Here is a 23,498-nt window from a genome sequence, read left to right on the forward strand (position 1 = left end):
AAACCTGACCAGAACAATGGCATTATCTGCATCCAAAAAGTGCAAGCAGGGCTAGAGGCATAAAAAGGATATTGCCAAATTTCATATTAAGTATAAATTAATATCAGCCATTCACTCTATCTTCTGAAAATGTTAGAAATCTGAGGTCTAGACAAAGAGTTGGATGATAAGCATGGATTTTGGCAAAGCATTTCAGCTATATGCAGTAACAGGTAAAAGATAATCTCCAAGTCCACGCAGCTATGTCTACCTTTCTCTTGTGTTTTTTCTTTATTCCTTCTACTCTTGCTGGACTTTCATTAACCCGTGTCCTAACTTCACAGACACAGTATTTCGATTTTCATTGGAATTTGAAATAGCTATAACAAAATTGTAGCAAAAGCACAGTGAAAAGGCTGATGCATTCACCAAAGAAAATGATAGGAGCAACTGAACATTCATCGGCACGCCACCTATCATATTATCTCTAAGAACAGATTCTCATAAAACTCACCTCCTCTAAGACAGATTGGCTGAGAGGTGGTTCAGTCAAAACTGGATTGTCCTGATTCAAGAGATTACCTTCTGTAAGAGATGCACCTGAATTCCATCTTCCACATTGATTTTGTTTATCATATTGATATGGTGTTACGCCAAAATCTCTATGCTTTACAAATTTCTGTCTTCTTTTCCACTGGAACTTTTGATTTTCCTATCTGCAACCCAAAGCTATGCAAGAAAATCCCTATTCAAAACAGCCACCTTTCTCGAAAAACTATTACCCCACCCCCACAAAGCAACTAATTGCCACAAAGATCTTGCCGCTAGATATCCACTTTGAGATTGCAATCAATGACGGACTTGAAACTTCTCACTCGTAAAAGCACCATTTTGATTGATATTTATAGTGTGATACAATGTCACAGTAGTTCAGCAGTGGCGTTGGCAACCGCCCGGTACTCTGCTTCAATGCTAGAATAGGCCTCTATGGTTTGCTTTTTAGAGCTCTATGAAATTAGGTTTGGTCCCTAGAAAATACAGTACGATCGTCAGGTAGTTGGTAGGCGATTGATTAGGGAAATCATATAAATTGTAGTCATACCACATTTTGGAGGACAAGACATTTCCGTGTATCAAAATGCCAAGTAAAAAGCACAAACTGTCTCATTTTCTGTAAGGAATAGATTTAGATAACAGTTTATCAGGTTGTGTTATTGGCAAATCCAAGAACTAATGGATGAATCTATTAATAGTTTAGTTTAAATTTAACAATTTTCTTTTTACTCAAAACACATACAGCTTAAGAAAATAACACTTCAAATGAAACGATGTTGCTGAAGCCAGATTGAAGAAAGTCCCATTTTCCCCAGAAAGTAAAGAAGACCAACATCCTTATTTTATCATAGCAACGAATGCAATTCACCAACTGACGTATCTTCGTGCTCAAACAAGTTCTTGAGCATTATTATTCTTCTGAGGGAACTGAGGTTCTCCAATGGCTATCCCTTCCTGCCCACCTTGCTTAGGATTGTCGGATGGGATATCACCTTGGTTTGCAGAAATTAAGGTGAAATAGATAATACCAAGAATCGAACTCACGAGGGACAGAACAGCACCAGCAGCAAAGACTCCAGGTCTCACTACAAGGCAAGGATACGTTACAGTGTAGTTTCCAGAGTACGTGGTTTCTATATCATGTTTATTGCTAACTGCAGCAGCAGCCAACAATATAGTAAGAGCAATGACAAACGTGATCCTGCTCGAGTTTGAAACATACTAATCAATTAAGAAACCAATGCGCAAATGAATATGTAATGGGCAAGAGCTAATTGTAAACATAAACTCTACACAAAAGGGGTGGATACAATCCTACATACTGGACTCTCCCCACTGCCAAAATTAATCTGCTTATAAATCTGTGTTACACAACATCATTTGATACTGTCACAGTTATATAGAAAGAAGAGTCATTCTATTCACAAACTGGTGTTAAAAAACAGGAGGATTAGTGCTAGGTGAAACTTCTCTGTAACCGCGCGTGTTTATAAAAAACACGTCCTGGCCCACTTTTATGCTATGAAAGGGGGGGATTGCTGGATCAAAATGAGAAAGGGGTACTGCGAGTTGGAAATGTCTTAGGGCACACTTGATGCATCTATTTCTTCTACTGTATAATTGAGGCGTTGAGATATTTTCATTTATGGGCAGTTAGTGCACGAAACTTACCAGGCAAAAAAACGGAGAAACCGCGCTACGGTAGAGGTAGAGTTAGAAGGATGAGTACTTCCGTGGCAACAGCCACACCGAGTTGCAAACGTTATAATTAGTCGAGCTATCAAAAGAGTCAGTGCTGCAGTTGAAGCAAGAGTAATAGCTGGACTCGAAGGGTATAAACATTGATTTTGTGCAATCTGAACTTGAGAACCCTGTTGAAAATAAACATATATATATATATATATATTATATGCACATGATAAGACTCGATCAGGCAATCATATATATAATTGTGCATGCATGTGTATGTGTTTGTATTGGGGCTTCTTGTTGAAGCTGTGCTGGAGGCATGCTATGCACTTTGCATTATGATAGAACTAACAACTATATTCCAATATCATTTTCCTCTGCACTTTTTGTATAAATAAGTTGGGAATTAGAGATTATATAACTTAATTTGTTGTGTTGGGTTTGTCTTCTGCAATTCTTTCTCTGCAGGTTGGTTTATGATGTTTCTCTGCAGATTATATAACTTAAGTAGAGAATAGGATACTCTACATTTCAACTCAAATATATAGAAACATAAGATATTTCGATCATTTCTATTGTCAATTTAATCCATGTTCGAGTCTAAATGAACAAAATACTCGAATGTTTTTCCTCTCCAGGAATACTATCAATTTCAAATGAAAATGAATAAGAATACATAAGATATGTGTATGTATGTATGTCTAACTTTTGCTTACCTTAATTCTTTTGAACTCTGCAACAAAAGCAGTAGCAGCTGATAGTAGCCCCAGAAGTCCTACGACAATGCATATCAGAACAACCTTTTTCTCCGTCATATCTCCGATCGATCTCTTTGTTTGAGGAGAGGATTAGCGTAAATTTGATCAAGTACTAGTGATGTTGAATTGAGTTGTGGAGTTATGATGTTGAAAATCAAGAGGGCGCGAGGATATATAAAAGCAATGCATGTTCTATTTTAAGGTTTATGATCAACTATGTCAGCAATACTTTAATGCATGTTGTTTCCTCAGCTGGCCTGCCTGAAAATTGGGAGAGTAATGTTGTGAAGCCTTGTTTCATTAATTAATTTCACTTTTCTCTAGCGATAATATCACTGTGTCTATATATACGACATGTTTTTCATATCTGTATGACAGCTCCTTTCTTATATTTTCTCAGACGTATTTCTTAATCAAATATTATACATTCATTTCGATTACAGTACCACTGGCCTAATTATATTAGAGTAATGTTATACATCACACTACCATCCTACTTTCATTCTACTATATAAGATGTGTCATATTTAATACCATTGGATGATAAAGAATTATATAATAAATGATCATTCAATGGTAATAAATATGCCACATCATGTATAGTCAGTGGCGGACCTATTAAGGGGCAGGGGGGCCATGAGTTTGAAAAAATATATATATATATATAGATTATTTTTTTTGATTTAATAGGATTATATTAATCTCATATTGTGTTGACCCTTTCTCTAAAAAAATTATCTTGGTCCCTTCTATAAAATTATTTTGATCTTATAGATTATTTTATCTCAGAAATAGAATAAAAAAAATATTTTATTATAGTTTTTAACTTTGCTCGGCCCCCTACAACAAATTCCTGGTTCGTCATTATATATAATGAGATGATGATGTAGTGTATAAAATTTTCCTTTTATAATTGGTACTGCAGCTTGTTATGTAGAAGGTGTTGTTAAGTAATTACTATGTTGTTGCCCTTTGTTGTTTGATTACTAAAGTTGCATGGGTTTACCGTATACGCTGTTGTTAGCTAATTACAATGTACATTGACCGGTCAAGTACCCTATTTTCGGGACCTATGTCGTTTAGGGGTGATACCCGCCCCCTACGGGGCGGGGCCACCCCTCCCCCGCCCCCTGCCCCCGCATATGCGGGGGTGGGGAATTTCTCCCCGGACCCCGCCCTCGCATGGCGGGGGCGGGGTCCCCCGTCCGTTGGGCCGAGGTGCGGGGGTGGACCCCCACCCGTCCGCACCCCCCGCACCCCATACTGGGCCTTCGGCCCAGTACATTTTTCTGGGCCCTAAATGGCCCAGAATCGGTTTTTAGGCCACTTTGGGCCCAGAATTCGTTTTTGGGCCATTTGAGCCTATTATTTAGATTAAAAAGTATATAGATTTAAAAAAAGGAAAATATATATATATATATATAGAATCATAGATTGAACTATTACGTTATTAACTAATTAAGTAGTAATCATCACTAAGGCAGTAAGGCACTATGCTAAAATATTTTGTTTACAATTATACAAATTAAGAAAACTAATAAACTATTACACTATTACAAACTCCTCTAAAAGAAATAAATATTACAAATTGTACAATTAACTATTGTAGCAATATTACAATTAATTATAAATTAACAAAATCATAATTTTTCAATTTGATCAATTTGATTTTGGGGTGAAGCCGTAGTGGTGAGTTCACTGAGTGGTGAGTTATGTCGATTGCTGTGAGACTGAAAATCAAGATCATAAAAGTCAATAAGTTATAAAACCTGAAATATTAATAAGTTAAAAATAAAACAAATTAGAATTAAAAGTTATAAAGATGAAACAAAATTTTAAAAGCAAAAAACAATTATGGAAGAAATTGTGCAAACCATGACAATGGTGGGTCAAATACAAAGTCATACTGCATCGGAGGTAGCCGTAGACGTCGTCTCATGTATCACTATAAGTATTAAATTTGAAATCAAATTAATGAATACCAATTAAATGAAAATAAATAAATTAAAATAAGATATTAGAAAATGAAATTAAAATAAATACCAGATCCAAACTGATCATCACTATCCTCATTGACGTCGGCCTTCTCATACTCAAGAACATCCGGAACATGAATTGGAGTTCCCTTGATCCAATTCTGCGTGCAAATCAAAGCCTCCACAGTGGCAGGAGCTAATGAACTCCGAAATGAATCTAATACACGTCCTCCCGTGCTAAAGGCCGACTCTGAGTCTACTGTGCTAACAGGGATGGCCAAAAGTATGCGGGCTATCTCTCCAAGGATGGGATGCTTCACGGCATTCACCTTCCACTAACTTAATATATCAAAATCTCGTGAAAATGATAGAATCTCTGCTGCTAAGTATCTGTCTATCTCTGGCTGAGCCTCTACAGAACTCCGAAGGAAGGGGGTCTGCTCATACCTCTCACCCCACTCCAATCTACGTCTTTTCCCAACCTCGACTTCAGGAAACTGTGAGCCTGAGGCTGAGGGGGTAGGTGTAGGTGTCGCAATATTACCACCCCGCAGGGTGGAAAACTCATCAAATAATCTAGTAAGGGTTTCCCGAACCCTTGCTGCAATAAGCTCTGCCCATACTTGCCCGTACGCAAGGCCCAATCCAAATATCATGCCATCCAACTTATACTTCGGGTCAAAGACGACAGCTACATATAACAAAATATTAGCCTTCGTTAAATCTCCCCAATACTTGTCGTACTTTGTCCTCATAATCAATGACATCTCCCGCATCCTAATGTGACCACCCGCGACCATGTCATCTAATTCTTCTTTTACCCTACATATTTGCTGACATACAACATTGGATGTAGGGTACAAAGTTCCTGATAGCCTCATGGTGACATCGTAAAAAAGCCTCAAAAACTCTACAAAATTAGTTACAATTTCCCAATCATCCTCTACGGGTTTCCCCAATCCCCCGTGATCATCAAAATATTTAACATATTGGATGTCTTCGTCACCCAATAATGTAAATGCCAGCTTATATTCTTGGGCCGCCTCCAACATCAGAAATTTTGAGTTCCATCGTTTAGGCATATCAGTACAAAGGCCCCTCTTAGATGTTAGGCCCGCAGATCTCGCAGCAACCTTGAATTTGTCCAACCTCGAAGGAGAAGATCTCACCCATCTCACAGTAGTCCTAACCCGAGCAATCGAGTCATGAAGATCTCTCAAACCATCAGTGACAATCAGATTCAGAATATGTGCCGCACATCTCACATGCAGATACTCACCACCCATGAGTGTCTTATTTGCCTCTCTAAGATAGGTCTTTAGATGTCCCAATGCAACATCGTTAGACGAGGCATTATTGACTGTGACTGTAACCACTTGCGTCAACCCCCACTCCTTTATTGCGGCCTCCAAGGCCTTTCCAATTGTCTCACCCTTATGATCGGTGATTTTACAAAATTTTATAATTTTCTTTTGCAATGTCCAATGACAATCAATAAAATGCACAGTCAAAGACATATAATTAAAATTTTGGATCGATGTCCAAGTGTCAGTGGTGAGACAAACAAATTGATCCGCCAATTGACCTCTCAACTTCTCATTTTCAATGTAATAATGTTTTTTTACATCCTTTGCCACCGTGTGACGAGAAGGAATATTAAACCTTGGTTCCAAGTAGCGAGAATGTAACGCCCCAAACCCGGGTGGCTTGGAGAATTTCTACTTGTCACTCATAAACATACCTCCCAACACATCCAAAGAATAAACTCCAAAAAACTTCATAAATGAAATCAATCTCAAATCTTCTCAATAATCTCATTACAAACTCCACACAATCTTTAATGCAATAATAATAAATCAAAGGGGTCCATAACTTCCCGATAATCATAACAAACCAACTAAATATTTCATAAATCTTACTAAACTCAAGACATAAATAACACTCAAGGATATTAAAACTAAGAACACCAGAAGTCCTTCTTCTACCAACATCTCCTCAGCTTATACACAACCAGCATTCTAATCCAGGTCCTCATTTGGACTCACCACATCATCTGAAAAATATTATAATGATAGGGGGTGAGTCATCAACAACTCAGTAAGCAGAAATCATATGCTAGCGTGCAAATATGAGCATTTATCAAGGAGAGTATGCAGAACAAAATATTTTTTTTTTCCAGAGTTATCATGCAGAACAGAACATATTTTCAAAATGACAGAGCGATGGTTTTAAAACAAGTAAAACCCATGGTACTTTGGCATAACATAAACTGAGTATCATCGTCAAATCAAAACAGAGCATCAAACAGAGCAGAGACCATGTTTCACCCCCGTGGTAGGGTTGTGCTAACCCCGGTGGCCAAACCAGGCAGAGACAGAGGTGAAATCTTTCCTTTATTCTTCTCGGAGCCTCGAGTGTGCACACAGGAAAGACCACAATAAAACCACTTTGTTTCCAAAGTGGGTGCACTCAGAGATAGAGAAGTTGGTACCAACCCAAACAGAGCAGAGCATAACAGAGCAGAGCAGAGCAAAGCAGAGACAGAGTCAGATACGAAAACCAGTACACCATGCCAAAGGTTTTCAGATGTTATAACAAAATAATACAGAGTACCAAAACAGAATCAGACAGTTACACACGCTGAACACAAAAGCCAGAACATCTTTCTAAATAAATGCACAACTTTTCATATCCTCAATATCGCTCTTTTTCCAGATTTCAGAAACCACATGACAGATTTTAGCTCATGTCTACACAATGCATGCCAAAACATATTTTTTCCTTTTTCACACAGATTTCATGAATAATGCAGATGAGTGACCGAGGTTGATCTTTATTTTCACAAGTTCCCAACATAACACAAAATATGCAAGTTTTTCATAAAATCAGCCTCAGTCTTATTAACTTGTATAAAACCTAGCATAGGAACCCCACTTACCTGACTCCTGCAGCGTATTATCTATGACTTGAATACGATCTCTATTCGTCTCGCCACCTATTCATAAGATAATATAAACTAAATATTAAAGTCCAACAATACACAATTGGTCTTAAACAACTCAAGACTCAAACTCTAAACCATAATTCAACGAGTTTAATCACACTTAACTAGCCAAATAACAATCCGGACAACCCACACTTCGACCCAAAATATTCTATACTAAACTCAGTATGCTGGTTATAAGTGGAGACTGATTTGGAACTGAAAAAGTGTTTGCTGAAAGTTGGCTCGACAGTTGGCTCGAGCCAAGTTCGCTCGACAGACCGCTTGAGCGAATGCAAGTCAGAGAGGTTCGCTCGAGTCTCGCTCGACACTCCGCTCGAGCGAAGGCAAGTCAGAGAGGTTCGCTCGAGTCTCGCTCGACACTCCGCTCAAGCCAATGTTCATTTGGCTGTTCGCTCGAGTTGCGCTCGACAGTCCGCTCGAGCGAAGTACGCAGATTTTGCCAACTTAACCAGTTTACACTACACAAAGCACTCTTCTTTCCATTCCCAACTCCATAACATAAAGTATAAACTAATACTTCCAAATATTTTCTCAACCACCAGTCCAACAATTCCACTACAATGAAACTTCAAATAATCCAAACCTAGGACAAAACACCAACCCGAAATACTCACCACGCAACAACCAGAAAAACTCATAAAAAGCTACTCAATCTCACAGCCAAAACAGATACTGCAACAAAATGAAGATAAACCAAACCCAAAACTAAGAAGCAGAAATCGCACGGTTACAGAAGGAGAAACCGAAACTTGGATGAGAAAGAAACCCTTACCAGTCGAAAATGGAGGAAAAACAGGGTGTAGCAGACGGCAACACTCGGGAAACCAGAAGCAACGCAGCAATAGAAATCCACGTGAGGAGGTCTAGGGCATGGGATTCGGAAACTCAAACTAATGCCAACAACAAGAAATGAAGTTGAAACTGAAAGGAAAAAGGAAAGAAACGTGGGACGGAGAGAGTTGCGGAGAAAGAAAAGAAAGAACTAAACAGAGTAACTGCAATGCCGAAAGAGAAGGAAAAGAAATCGGGGGAGGGAAAAAGAAAAGCTTACCCCTCCAAACGACGTCGTTCGCCCACCGAAAATGAAAGGGCTGGGCCCTCAAGCACGGACCGGCTTCACAACCCACTGGGCCTTACAGAGAATACGCTTGGAACCCTTTCCCATCAACAATTTGAAAAGGTAGCTCGTCCATTATGACCATACGAGCTAGGTGTCTTCTACACTCATCGGGATCATACTTAGTATACCCCCTCAAAGTTGCACCCCTACTAGTCCCATCCACCATTTTTTTAAGTCCAATTTCTAGCCTAGATTGGCTTTTGTCTTGTAATGATCTTAATATTGAACTTTTTTTGCATTGCTCTTCTAAGTGCACCTTTAATTGTGAGGTGCCATGTTTCCTATAGTGACATCCATAAATTTTTCCACAATAGTTACACTTGGCTTGGGGGTTACTTGAGTCACCACCCTCCAGTTTGGTGAAATGACTCCAAACTATTGAAGCAGGTTTCTTGCTGGGCTTGGGGGCGGGGCAAGGTGCCGTAGGGCTATGGGTAGGGGTTTGAGTAGGAGGGGTAGGTGTAGGTGTAGGTGTAGGGGTAGGGGTAGGGGTGCCCTTGGCCTGGAAAGGAGAGCTCGCACTAGAATCTGTTGGCATATCCATGAACTCAAGCAAACAACAAATCTGAAATTATAGAAAACATAGCAAATATATAATGAACATAAAAAAAAAAGTAGAATAAAAAATTAGACCATATAATTCATCAAACAATTGTAAAAAATTTAAAGTCATAAATTTTAGGCATTAAAAAGACACATTAATTATTCAAGTTATAAAAAGACTTGTAGTGGTTTTAGTTATTTTTTATTGTACTATTTTAATTATTTCCCCGAACTCAAAACAGACAAATTTGAACCAACATATTAAGAAAAATGATCACATCCGAGAATATTAAATTAAATAAAGAAATTAAATACAATACAATAAAAATGAAACGTCTAGAAATCAACTCAAAACAAGGGATGAGATGTTGATATGAATGGATAATAATGATTATGGTCGCTTTACAAAAGGATGGATGTCCATATCGATAATGGGCATGCACCATAATTATTGTGTTAGTATGAATGTTCCAAATTTGTTGAGGGCTTTGTCTTGTCACCCTAAATGCTTTCTTTTTACTAAAACAACATGTTTATGCAAATTCTCTTTTGTGTTCAAATGAATTTGACATTCATAATATATATATATATATATATATATATATATTTATAACTTGAAAGACTATAAGGCGTAAGCATAGCAACTATATAAATTATAATGAACATAAAAAAAAAAAAGTAGAATAAAAAAAGTACCACTTGACATTCATAATTTCATATATATATATATATATAAATATATATATATATATATTTCATCTTAATTCATTATATTGAATTTCGAAATACTCTAGTGCATTCTTTTTTTTTTTTTTTTTGTTCAATTTGGTAGGGAACATGAAATTCTGTTTTTAAACCCCTAAATTAATTTTTTTAAACCCCTAGTGCATAGCAATTTTAAAGATTAAATCCCTAAATTAATTTAGAGTTTTCAATCTTTGAAACCCCTAAATTAATTTAGGGTATTTCGAAACCCTAAATTAATTTAGGAGTTTCAAAGATTAAAACACCTAAATTAATTTAGGGTTTCGGATTGGAGCCCTAAATTAATTTAGGGCTCCAATCCAAATTAATTAGACAAAATAATAATCAAATTCAGTGATTTACACACATTATATAATGCAAAAAAAAAAAAAAAAAAACAATTCACAGCACACAATTCACGGGTCACGGGAGTCATTCAAAATTTCAAAGATCAAACCACATGCACAATCTAAACTCCACAGCACACAATTCACAAAATCCCATCCTCCATCTCCGATAAACCCCATCCTTCCTCCAATCTCCATTAAATATGTAAATCACAAAAAAATTAAAGTGTCGAATTTGGGTTTCTTACCTTCGGAGATGAAGAGAGAGAAACCGGGTGCGAGCCCGAGTCGTGCGACGGGGATGGCGATGCAGATAGACGGATAGGGCGACGGCTCATGGCTGCGAGAAGTAACTCAGAGAGAGAGAGGCGAGAGCGACTGAGAGTGAGAAGAAGAAATCGGGGGTAGAGGCGAGAAAGGGGGGGGCTGGGTTTCAGTTTTAAGTCTGGGAATTTTAAACCCAGGCATGAAACGACGTCGTTTCATGCCTGGGTTTTTTTTTTTTTAATATATATGTAAATAACGTATATAATATAATTATATATAATTATAATTATATATATATCCGGGGCGGGCGGGGCGGGGTATATATGGGGCGGGGGTCACCCCAGCCCGCCCCCGCCCCCGGATGTTGCCCCAGATGCGGGCGGGTGGCCCCGCCGCCCGCATCTGACGGGCGGGGTGATCCGCCCCGCCTAACGGAGGCGGGGCGGAAGTGGGGCGGGGCAGTGGGGGCGGGGCCCCGCTGCCCACCCCTAATGTCGTTTGCCTTTCTCCTTTTTAACAATGTTGACACCTGTACTGTGTACTCTGTTTGGTGAGAAGTCAGGTTGTCTTAGGACTGTTGATTCTTTTCCGGCCCGGAATCCAGTATACCCCGACCGGAATCGGGCCGGAACTTGGATTGAAGCTGATTTTTGAAAACTCAGAATTTGGATATTGGGTTGCACTCGTTTATCTTTTTTATTAAATCAAAACCTACATGTTATGAATAATTTTTCATAAAAAAATATTAATGCAGCATTCAAATTCTATTTATTTAATTTTTTAAAATAAAATTGTTTATAAAATAATATTACATTGTTTATATGAAAATCACATATTACGTTGTTTATGTGCAGTTTAAATCTTCAATCAAATGATAATCATCTATTAGCATTAGGACTGATATTTAATTTCTAAGAATCCCAATTAGTAAATAATTCTAACCCAACTTAATTTTGTTACTTCTATAGACCATCATCCCCAAGATCAAGTATAGGTTGTACCCACGTCTCTTTGTTCCATTTTTGGGATTATAGGTAAAGCTTATTTAAACGGTGCGTTTTACATTTGTGTTTCTTGGTTTCTCTCCCTCTACTCGATCTCTCTCCCTTGCCCTCTCTCTATGGGACTCCCGTTCCCAACCCTAACCCTAACGCGACAACGACGCCATCCTAGGTACTCAACTGGTTCGCAATAAAGATTAGGATTTGCAACACCATCTAACTACTGATTCACAATCCAGATTATGGAAATAGTTTCTCTACCTTTTTTTTTCTTTTGTATTGTTGTCTTTTCATAGATGCTTGTTCGGTAAGATGCTTGTCTTTTCATAGATGCTTGTTGACCTTTCTTCCTCTCTTACTAGCCACGTGAAATGAGCTATTTTTTCTGTTTTGGGAGTATATGAAGATAATTGTACTTGTAATTATCTTGTTAAATTGGCCTGAGACAAGGGGCTATGTCTTTAGCAAGTTGGGTCCTGTTGGAAGAGAATGAAATTGTGAGAGATCTTACGTGAGGAAGAGAACAAAATGGTGTTTGTCGCTACGTTTTCTCCTTTCAAGCTTGAATGAACAAAGCCGCATTCACACTCGGTTGCTTTTTCCCCCCTTCTTCTTCTTCTTTCTCTCTTTTTTTTTTTTTAATATAATTGCTGACGTGGCATCTTGCCACGTCAGTGGGGTTCGCGGGCAGGCACAGAATGTGCTTGTCTATAGCACTACTGATGATAATATCCCTTTTCATCTGTCCTTCCATTAAGGTTGTACCTCGATTAGAAAGGCTTTAGTCATGTGTGTATGCAGTATGCATGCGTAAATGCCTTTAAGCTAGCGTGTCCATTACGCTTCCAACCCCTGTTAAGCAACAAGACCCATTGGGCTTCGTTTGACGTTATTTCTAACTTGACAGAGTTTGGTCCATTTCCCGGAGTGAAGATCAGGCCTAACACTCCAGTAGATTAGGGTCCGTTTAGATTCAGAGATGAGATGAAATAAGTTAAGATGTGTTATGAATAGTAGTGAGATTTTTAATTAAAATGAGATGAGATGAGATTAGGTGTTTCGAATGTTCTATTAATATTCAAGGTCGATGCCACTAGATATCCCTCCCCAGAACATTGTAAGCATCATATAGACATATACTCTTTGCATGGATTTTTATCGTTAAGTGTAGCAGAGAGAATGCAAGCAGTAGGAATATGTATTAGTCTCTACAACGATTACATGGGTTGTGGCCTAAGGCTTAATTTGTCTGGTATCTTAGAAAGTATTTCCGGAATAATTCATGCCTCAAGCTCTCACAATTATATTCGGGCAAAAGAATTATTTAATTAATAAAAAAGAAAATAGTATAGCCTTTGATCATCAATTATAATATATGTGCATGCATGACAATCATTTCCGTCAAGAATATGGAATATGGATGGTTATGCTACATACAGTTAATTTTGTGTATTCTTTGCACATCCCGTTAATGTGATTGACCAAAATATGAACTATTTTATATTAAAAAAAAAGTGATGCAACCAATTACATTAGTGATGTGCGTAAAGAGTACACAAAAATAACTACACATAGAGTTTTTATTTATTTAAAGGGAAAAGCTTCAAACCGGATTAGGTGTCGTTTGATTTTACACCCTCCAACAAAATTTAGACACGTAGGAGATTTATATGTGTTATGGTGGGTGTGAGTTGAGGTTGTCTTTCCTTCTATTTCAATTTTCTGTGTCTCCCCCGAGCTCTACCCTCTTCTCTCTCATTTCCCTTTTCATTTCTTCTCTTTTCTCCCCCTCACTCTCCTCTCCCTTTCAGAGATAATATTTATATTTTTATATTTGAGAAGAGAAAGGAAAAAATTTGTAGGTGGAATAATATGCAAAAAAATGTTTCTTCAATTATTACATTAATATATTAATGCACAGAAACATTTTTATGTTTTTCCAAAAAAATGTTTCTTCAATTTTTGTGCTTAACAGAGGACTGAAACTTGACAGGGATTATTTGATTTTCTTTTGGGCTTGAGAGAGAGGGGGAATGTTGAGATACCCACCTTCGAAGGGGAGAGAGAGAGAGAGTGGCGGGTAGGAGAGAGAGAGGGCAGAAAAGGGATCTGGGAAGAAGATGATTTTGTAAGGAATAGCCTACATACAATTCTATTACTCATTTTGCTAGAATCTCTGTGTCATGCGTCTATTAGTGGGTGTAAAACAAGAATTCTCACTCATCCGGTTCCTAGCGCCTCCCTTATTTAAACACATACAACTTAAGAAACCACACTCATTAAAAGACAAGTCTAGTAATTTTGCCGATGCCAGATTGAAGATAGACCCCTTTTTCCCAGCGAGCCAAGAAGACCAACATCCTTATTTCATCATCATAGGAATCATGAACGAAATTCACAAACTAATATTTCTTCATTCCTAAACAGGTTGTTGAGCATTATTATTCTTAGGTGTAAACTGAGGTTCTCCTATAGCAATAATCTCTCCCTGCCCTCCTTGCTTAGGATCATCAGAAGGATTGTCCAACGTCGGGGTATCAGCTCGGCTTGATCTGGAAGTTAAGGCGATACAGGCAATGCCAAGAATCGAACTCACGAGGGACAGAACGGCTCCACTAGCAAAGATTCCTGGTTTCACTACAGGGCAATAATGTTTTATAGTAGTACTGAAGCCTTCATAGGAGTTTCCATCGTACCTGGTTTCAGCTGGTTCGCGTTCATCGCTATGTGAAGCAGCAGAGAACAACAAAATACATGCTACGATAGCCGTGATCCTGCTCCAGTTTGAAATATACAAAACCCATTTCTAAATGATCAATATCATGATGTAATGGGAAAAATTAAGCTAATAAACCACAAATTACTCTAAAGGTAAGGGTCCCCTCGTACCCAAATAATTTAAACAAGTTCTGCTACTTACAAATTCGATCGCGTGTACCGCGCGCGCTAACAAATTACTAGTACTTGTGATCATGATCATTACAGTAATTATTTAAAAAAAAATTATGATAGTACTTGCAGTCATAGATTAGTGTGTAACGCCGTGCACTCTTTTTTAGAAAAGTGAGTAAATTATATGAGTTTCACATAAAAAATTTATTTTTTAATAGTAAATCTCACTCTTTTTAAAAAGGAATGTGTAATACTTATAAAATCCATAACTATATTTAACATTACTTATTTTTTTTTATGCCAGTCGATGCGGGAGGCTGCTAGATCAGTATTATGTTAAGTAATTTGTCAATAATAGGTTTATAAACAATTTTTTTTGGAGTAAAAGAGAACATGACAACAGTGCAGGGAAAAATAAAATGGTGATGATGTTAAAGAAGCACGTACAACCATGAAACTTCTTTGTAGATAAGTGCATGCAGGCCGGTCAAAATAATTATTTATGCCACAAAGAGAAAAGGAGTGCAGGTTGGATATATATACTTTTCCTGACTACCAGAGCATTATCATCGGCATTACTATGATGCCCAAAATAAGATAATAAGATTCTTGGAGGCGCCCAGAGAAGCATATATATATATATATATATATATATATATATATATATATATATATAACACAGGCGCCTTCTTCGACTTGATCTCTTTTTCTCCCAAAGGTTTTAGTATGTTAATTTGGTATGTGAGAATTTCTGTACTAATTATTCGATCTTTAGAGTTATTGAAAAGAGTTTTGAGCTATATGTGTGTATATATATATATATATTTATTTATGGGCGATTAATAAGTAGGAAACGTACCAGGATAGAAAAGAGAGAAGACGTGGTATATTTGTGGATGCGGTAGACTTGGAATTAGGATGATCAGTTGTACTTCTTCCGTTGCCACAGCTACATCCAGTTGCTAACGTTATAATAATTCGAACTATCATAAGAAGCGCTGCTGCAGCTGAACCAAGATCCTTAGCTGGATTCGAAGGGTACGAACATTCATCATAATATTGTAAATAGTCAATCTCACGAGAACCGGCCTGCGAAAATTATAAACATATATATATATATATATATATATATATAAAATAAGATCCAAGCATATATAATTATGCATGCATGCATGTGTTTCAATGGAATTAACCATGCGCGCATCATAGATTTTTAAGAGATCGATCAAGACATGTACGTGGTTAGTGTTACAAATATAAATAATAAAATCTATATCTTTTAATCAGTTCAATCTTTTGAAAGAAGCGGTGATTTTACGGTTAGACTATATAGTCTAATTACTTACAAATGTTTGTTGTAGATCAATATTGGAGCCATTATTTCCATTGAAATATATGCATAATATCATCCATTTAGAGAGAAACACGATGGATATATTTTGATCATTTCACTTGTTATTTTAATCTTTATTCAAAACATAATGAACAAAATACTCTATCTTTCACTAGAGGAATGGTATCACAGGTTCCAAATGAAAATGGATACGATCATCCTTATCCATGAAACGAGATAGATCTTTCGTTGAGCTTCCAAAACGTATGCAGAATTTCATGCTCCCAAAATTGTTAATATATATAAAAGTATAATATAATGTTTCTTTAGTACCTTAACTTTTTTGAACTCTGCAGCAAGACCAGCAGTGGCTGAAAGTAGCCCCAGGAATCCCACGATAATAATGCATATCAGAACAGACTTTTTCTCCATAATCTCTCTCTCGATCGATCGAAATTCTAAAAATTAGTGTAAAGTTGTTAATGGTACTCAGGTACTGACGTTGAATTGATTTGTGAAGTTATGAAGTCTACATTAATCATGAGGGCATGCATATATATATATATATATATATATATATGAGGGCGCCGACGATCGATCGAGGGATAAGGACTTACAATGTTTTATTGATTTTAACGTACTACTTTTATCAAATGTGTCAGCAATTCTTTGATCTTCTTGTTTCCTCAGCCCTGAAAATTGGGAGAACGTACGTACAATGTCGTGAAAGCCATGTTACCTTAATTAACATCACTTTTCGTAAGCATCATTGTACGTATTCGAAAGGTTTTTTTAAATTTTTTTTTTAAATTTAATTTAATTTTAAAATTTTTTAATTATTATTATTATTTTTTATCGAGCTGTATGACATGCAGATGCAGTACCCCGCTGATCCTTTCTTAATATATATTTTCAGCTAATTAGATCATGTATTATACATTATATTCATTTCGATTCTACCACTCGACTAATTATATATATAATTTATAGATCAAATTATTATTTTAAGCTGCCATTTCAATATATCATTAATTTGTCTGCATCTGCATTCAGAAAGTCAAAATGCATAGGCAAAAATCATTAAGCTTACAATAATGGGTTTTATTATATTTATAATTTTAATCCAAAAATCATGTTTGATTAGATTTTCACCTTCTAACAAAGAGGTATAAAAATGGAATATATAGATGTTCTTGTTAATGGATTATATCATTTGATTTTCAATTAATATTTCTAAAAGTATGCTTTCTAAACTATAAAGCAATATTTGACTTATAATAGGGACGCAGGAAATATTTATTGACTATCTACACAAAAATGTACTAGTATATATGATATATTGTAACAATGGATAACATTTAAAAAAAAAAAAAAAACAACAACGGGGTTGTTAATTTGGATTGAGAGATTTTAAACTCATCTCATGATCTCATCTCATCTAATTATTATAATTTTATTAAATTTTTACATAAAATATAATAAATAATTCAATTTTTTTAAATTCTAAAATATTAATAATATTAAAAAATAATATTTTAATAATATTTTATTTAATTTTTAACTTTCGTCTTAATTTACTATCCAAACTTTCTCTAAGAGCCGACGGTTGGCTCAAGTGGCCGTAAGGATGCCCTTTATCTTTGAAATATGCTCCTCTATGGTTTAAACTTTGGGTGTAAATAATTTGTAGACATTAGTTATAAAAAAAATAAGTATTTGTACACGACAGATTATTTGCAATAAAAATAATTATTTATAATAAAAATATATTTATTTTAATAAAAAATAATTATTTTTATAAGAAATAATTAATCACAAATAACTAATTTTTTTTTTTTTTTATAACGAGAGATCTCGTCACATCGGTGAAAAACTGATGATTTAACTAATTTGTATAAAATTGCACACGTCCGAGACTTAACTGGATGAAAAGTAGACACATGTTACGTTTGCACGGTCTCCAAAGCTCCTTGTCATAAAAAATATAAATCGAAAAACCAAAAAAGATGTGGTAGTCTATAAATCTTGTTTTATCTACTACGTACGTTCAACTGATCTTCAAATGATATATGTATATATTTTTTATTTTTGGCTTTTATCGGTACTTTGTTAATTAGTGGAAGTATGTTGTTAGTTCCCATGTTGTTGACATTTGTTGTTTGGTACTGCCATTGTTTTTGTTACCAAGCTGTTCATGTTGTTGGTTAATTACAATGTTGAGCTACATGAAGTACAATACTTTTGAGACGGCCTATGTTACTACATCATGTTGTTAGTTACTATGCTGTTGGCTTTTCTCGTTTTCTACATTGATGATACCTATTTTGTATTAAATTATATTAATACATAGATTTAGTAGTGTATATTATATTAATATGTTTCCCACCATAAAAAAAAAAAAAAAAGATTATGACCATTTGCTAGTAGTTGAAGGATAGTACTAACTGTTTCCATTATTTCATGTGTGTGATCACTGATTTTTGTCTTCTACATATAAGATATTCTTAATGTATTGTTTTGAAGAAAAACTAATGTTTAGACCTCAAAGATGAGGACGTGATGCAACAATTGTGTGATACTATCTATATATGAGATGTTAAAAAATTATTCAGATCTTCATTACCTTTATTGATGACAACCGGCCACCTTCCACGTACAGTACTTCCACTTGTTTTAAGTCTTAAAGCTATTAATTAAACAAATAGTAAAAGCAGCGTTTACAATCTAACGTACTATATTAAGTCAGGTGATCAGTTTGCGAGTTTATTTTTATAAAATTATTTTGTCAATGAAGCATTTCTCATTTTATTTATAAGTTTGAAGACAAAGGCCGGTTGGAGAAGACTAAAGAGATCGAGTACTTACTATAGATAAGAGTCAATCTAGATCGAATAAGGGAGAAAATAGACTAGTGTCAAAGTCTATACTGCAATCTTTATAATTTACTGCACTGCACGCTAGAAAATATAATGGAGAATATCTCTATTGTAAAGCATATACCCCACATCATTTATGTGACATAATTTAATTTAAAAAATGTATAGTAGTGTAGAGAGCTTAGAATAACATTTTTCGAAAAGCAAGAAAATGAATATAATTCATTTTATAGTTGTTTTGTTGGTCAATTTTTGGTTGGGCATTTCATTGGTTGGTGACTATATATTTTAATATTCATCATGTCTTTTGATTGTCTTAATGCATGCTTTAAAAGTTTGTCACTATAAGTTAAAAAAAGAACTATAAACTAATGATTATTGTTTCCACTCAAATGAAGTTGGTGAGGTTTTCAAATAATAATGTACAAAAGTAAAAAGAATACAGAGGCCGGAGAAAATCAAGATACGTAACTAAATGTTGAAGATCAAAAAGTTGAGTCTTTTAAAAGATTTATTTATTGCATAAACTTCAAAGTAAAATGTCAACTTCATCATATACATTTTTAATTAATTTCATTATATACATATTTTTATCTTTGATTATATATACTTTTATTTAATAATTAATTAAGTACTATATATTCTCACACATCGCCCGTTTCTGCAACTAGTTGTAACAATCATGGACCAAAAGGCATATATATATAGACTGCTTCTAGTTCTTTATAAAAAATACAACTTAAGATCAAACCATCTTTACTGAAAGAAAATTTAACAGATTTTACCGATATTACTGACAAATTAACAGCAAAATGATGTGACTGAAGAAACCCCCCATTTTCCCATTGAGCCAAAGATCATCGAAATCCTTATTTGATGAAAGGAACACATGAATTAATTAACAAGGTGGTGCATGGTGTTTGGACATGCATGAAACTACTCATGATCATGGGCCAACAGGTTCTTGAGTACTCTTTGGTGGGAACTGAGGTTGTCCCATTGCTATTGCTGTCTCTCCTTGGCCTTCTTGATAAGTAGCAGAAGGATTTCCGGACGGATTGTTCATCATGTTACTGTTGTTTGCCGAAATTAGGGTGAGATAATAGTTAATGCCAAGAATCACAGTCACAATGGACAAAATGGCACCTCCTGCAAAGATTCCAGGTTTCACTACATAGCAAGAGTAATAGCCAGAGTAGTACGAGCTTTCTCCATCATGTTCATTATTAAGTGCAGCACCAGCCAGCAACAAAATAAACCCAGCCACAAATGTGATCCTGCGTGCTCGATCGAATTTGAAACTCAAGGATCAATTCATGAAAAACTCTATAATATTTATCGAAAAGTCACGTAAATAATAATAAATTTTTATTTATTTATAATCTCTAATAATGATAAAGCCTTCACATTCGGACAAGATCTTGAGCGATCCATCTTCCCAGGTCTAAACAATAAAAGCAAATTACTAAAAGAGTGAAGAAGCCGTAAATAACTCGTCATGCTACAGATAAATAAGGGAATTAATGGAGATCGTGTGATTGAAAAAACATGCAACGTCCAGGCACTTATTTGCAACAGTGTTTATAAAAATTACCTGGCCGGCTTTTATGCGTAAATATTTAGTAACAGGCCAATCGATAATCAAACTGCAGCCAAAGAGTTTTATCCGGAACCTCATGTCATGTATGAAAACTTACCAGGAAAAAACACAGAAAACTACATGTTTTGTGGACGTAGCGTTAGAAGGATGAGGGCTTTTTTTGCAACAGCCACACCCGGTTGAAAAATTTATAATTATTTGAGCTATCAAAAGAGCCACTGCTGCAACCAAACCAAGAGCCATAGCTGGACTCGAAGGGTATACACACCCAGAAAAACGAGTAATTCGAACCTGAGAAGCCTGTGAAAATAATCTGTTAGCTAGTAATTAAGATCCAACTATATGATGAATTATATATGCATGCATGATGCATGTGTTGGAATGGAGTTTGCGATGCGTCGAGTTCTAAGAGAAAGACAACTTTGGCAATATTTGCATGTCATATCATATAAAAGAAAAGTATTAATTCAGCTACAAAGAGATCACATTAAAGTAATTCTGGTCTCAAACTGTCATTGTTTGTATGTGTTAGATTTACTTTATAATAAAAGGAGTTTTACAATCTAACATACCACATCGAACTACATCATCAATTTAATTGTAAATTTAATTTATGAAATTTGTTTATGACTAAAATTTTTCTCCATATAAAATATCGAATATATTACTGATACGGAAGTAGTATGCATGATTAATATTAGCTTTATATATATATAATTGACTTTTAACCTTTTTTTAGAACTGTTCTGATTCCACAATAATTGGCCTGTTTATTTCTACTCACGAAAGCAAAAATAAAATAAGGAATGTTGGAATATCAAGGATACAAACTAGCTAGCTATCTAGGAAATCATCAGCTAATTTAGAACTTAAATTTCCAAAAACTACTTGCATATATATGACTGTTCCAATGATTTCCTAAGACTTCTGCATCTCTTTTATCTCTCTTTAAGTGGTTGTTACCATCAGTATGTGTCTTAGAATTAGCTGAAGTACTTACGTTGTCAGCCCACTTTCTAACATCTTTAGTTCGTCAAGTGATTGTTGCAGACACAACATGCCTGGTGCTGCATGGCCCCGTTATCTTTGGTTTGAACTAATCTTCTAATTGTTCACGTGTACTAAGGCTAGCTAGCAATTATCTGGTCACCATCATTGAGAGGGTCCTAAGCATATCCCTAATCATATTTCTTATACATATTATAGCGGGTTCGCTATTTCTAGAATCACGAGACTTATGTAACAAGTTAGGTAGCTAGCTAGCTCGGGGATATCCGCGTGGGTAGGTAGTGTTAATGAAGCTAGGTATATATAAATAACTTGTGGTATTTTGTGTTTACGTACCTTAACTCTAGTAACCTCTGCAGCAAAACCAGCAGCAAACGATACTATCCCCAAGAATCCGGCCACCAAAGTGACGATAGTACTGCATTTTAGCACAGCCTTTGTCTCCGTCATCTCTGATCTGATCTTTTGAAATTGGAAATACTTGGGATTCTTTGTTAATTGAAGAGAGGTCTAGCAGTAAGGTTGGTCAAAACTAGAGCAGTTTGAGCTGAGCTGAGCTGTGGATTAATTATGAGGTCCAAAATGATCGAAGAAGTCTGTCGACTTATATACAATGGTGAGACCGATCAGCGAGGAGGAAATTATTTCATGATCAATTGTCGTGAAAGCACGTTCTATTAATTATTTATTATAAAGGTTTATCACTTCTATCAACAATTAATACTTAAATTCTATTTAAGCATTTAGCCTGAAAATTCGGAGAAGATAGTTGTCATGAGACCATGTTCTTTTTAAGTTTTATCAATTATATTATCATGACAGCTCGTTTTCTTACAAACTTTTCAACAATTTCTTTTATCTTATTTTTCTGCAACAAAAGTCAAATATTCCGAATTAAAAAAAAAAAAAAAAACCAGTTTTGATTAAGTTTTTTCCTACGTACATTAATGGTGGAATTAATTTGTCGTTTTCTTCATTGTCAATACCTTCTTTGTCATGTTGACCTTAATTTGTTGATAATTAAGCATAATATATATTGTTGCATGCATGATCATATAAAGTCTATAATATTTTATTATATACTTTGCATTTATAATATGTGTATACGAGCGAGGATACAACTCATGTCTGGCTTATAAATATATAGATTATGAAAGGCCTATAAAACTAAACGAGCCAGCTTGTTTCTTATATCTAAATATTAAATAAAATCAATTTTAACTATTATATTCTTCTTTTTATTTAAAATTTATTTTCCTCTCAAAAGCTAGCGGTCAGATCGAACAAAGGAAAAAAAAAAAAAATTAAAGAAATAAGAGTACGGCCAACTTTCCACGATATATATCTTTGAATAAAAAATAAAAAAAAAGAATTCAAAGAAAAATCGATCGTAACCCACCAGGTGTTTTAAGGATAAAAAGGAAACGAACGTATCAGAGAGAAAATGTCTTTACATTGGGAATGTTAGGTCAAGTATTGTCAATGGGTGAAAAAATTGTTTTATGTGATAATCCTCTCGATATATATTTTTTTTATTGGGATACTAAAAAGGTACCGAATTATTAATTTCTTGATAAAAAATCGCTTTAATTTGCGGCATAGAAAATCGTAGCAAAAATTACTAAATGCGCCGTAAGAAGTTTTTTGCATCTATTCATTTTCGCCACAAGGTGGTACGGTAATACTACGTCAAAAAAAAATTCTATTGCATCGCGATTTTATTCGCCGCAAATAGTAAGATGTTCTGCCGCAAAATGCCATCACAAACTATTATTATTGTTGTCTTCGCAATACCTATTTGCT

The 23,498-nt window shown here is 35.4% G+C and overlaps 2 protein-coding genes across 2 annotated transcripts; both read right to left on the minus strand.

Annotated features, from left to right (window-relative positions):
• Nucleotides 1-14,405: 14,405 nt before the first annotated feature.
• LOC121257863 lies at nt 14,406-15,454 on the minus strand. The gene is made up of 2 exons (XM_041159113.1): nt 15,435-15,454; nt 14,406-14,760 (listed from the first exon to the last, which is right to left on the minus strand). Exons 1-2 carry the CDS (start codon nt 15,452-15,454, stop codon nt 14,406-14,408), a joined length of 375 nt encoding a protein of 124 aa, XP_041015047.1.
• Nucleotides 15,455-20,033: 4,579 nt separating this feature from the next.
• Nucleotides 20,034-22,145, minus strand: LOC121257864. Its single transcript, XM_041159114.1, has 3 exons — nt 22,032-22,145; nt 20,863-20,987; nt 20,034-20,364 (listed from the first exon to the last, which is right to left on the minus strand). The coding sequence occupies exons 1-3, from the start codon at nt 22,143-22,145 to the stop codon at nt 20,034-20,036; spliced, it is 570 nt and encodes a 189-aa protein (XP_041015048.1).
• Between the last annotated feature and the right edge of the window lie 1,353 nt (nt 22,146-23,498).

Source organism: Juglans microcarpa x Juglans regia, chromosome 3S, assembly GCF_004785595.1.
Source record: "Juglans microcarpa x Juglans regia isolate MS1-56 chromosome 3S, Jm3101_v1.0, whole genome shotgun sequence".
NCBI lineage: Eukaryota > Viridiplantae > Streptophyta > Magnoliopsida > Fagales > Juglandaceae > Juglans > Juglans microcarpa x Juglans regia.

What these genes read in the sequence shown, in the direction of transcription:
- LOC121257863 (XM_041159113.1), bottom strand. Translation starts at nt 15,454, where the DNA reads ATGCCGATGATAATGCTCTG. An exon ending in ATGCCGATGATAATGCTCTG is followed by an intron (nt 14,761 to 15,434) that starts GTAGTCAGGAAA and finishes AAACTGGAGCAG; the next exon opens with GATCACGGCTATCGTAGCAT.
- LOC121257864 (XM_041159114.1), bottom strand. Translation starts at nt 22,145, where the DNA reads ATGACGGAGACAAAGGCTGTGCTAAAATGCAGTACTATCGTCACTTTG. An exon ending in CAGAGGTTACTAGAGTTAAG is followed by an intron (nt 20,988 to 22,031) that starts GTACGTAAACAC and finishes TTATTTTCACAG; the next exon opens with GCTTCTCAGGTTCGAATTAC. An exon ending in ATTATAAATTTTTCAACCGG is followed by an intron (nt 20,365 to 20,862) that starts GTGTGGCTGTTG and finishes TCGAGCACGCAG; the next exon opens with GATCACATTTGTGGCTGGGT.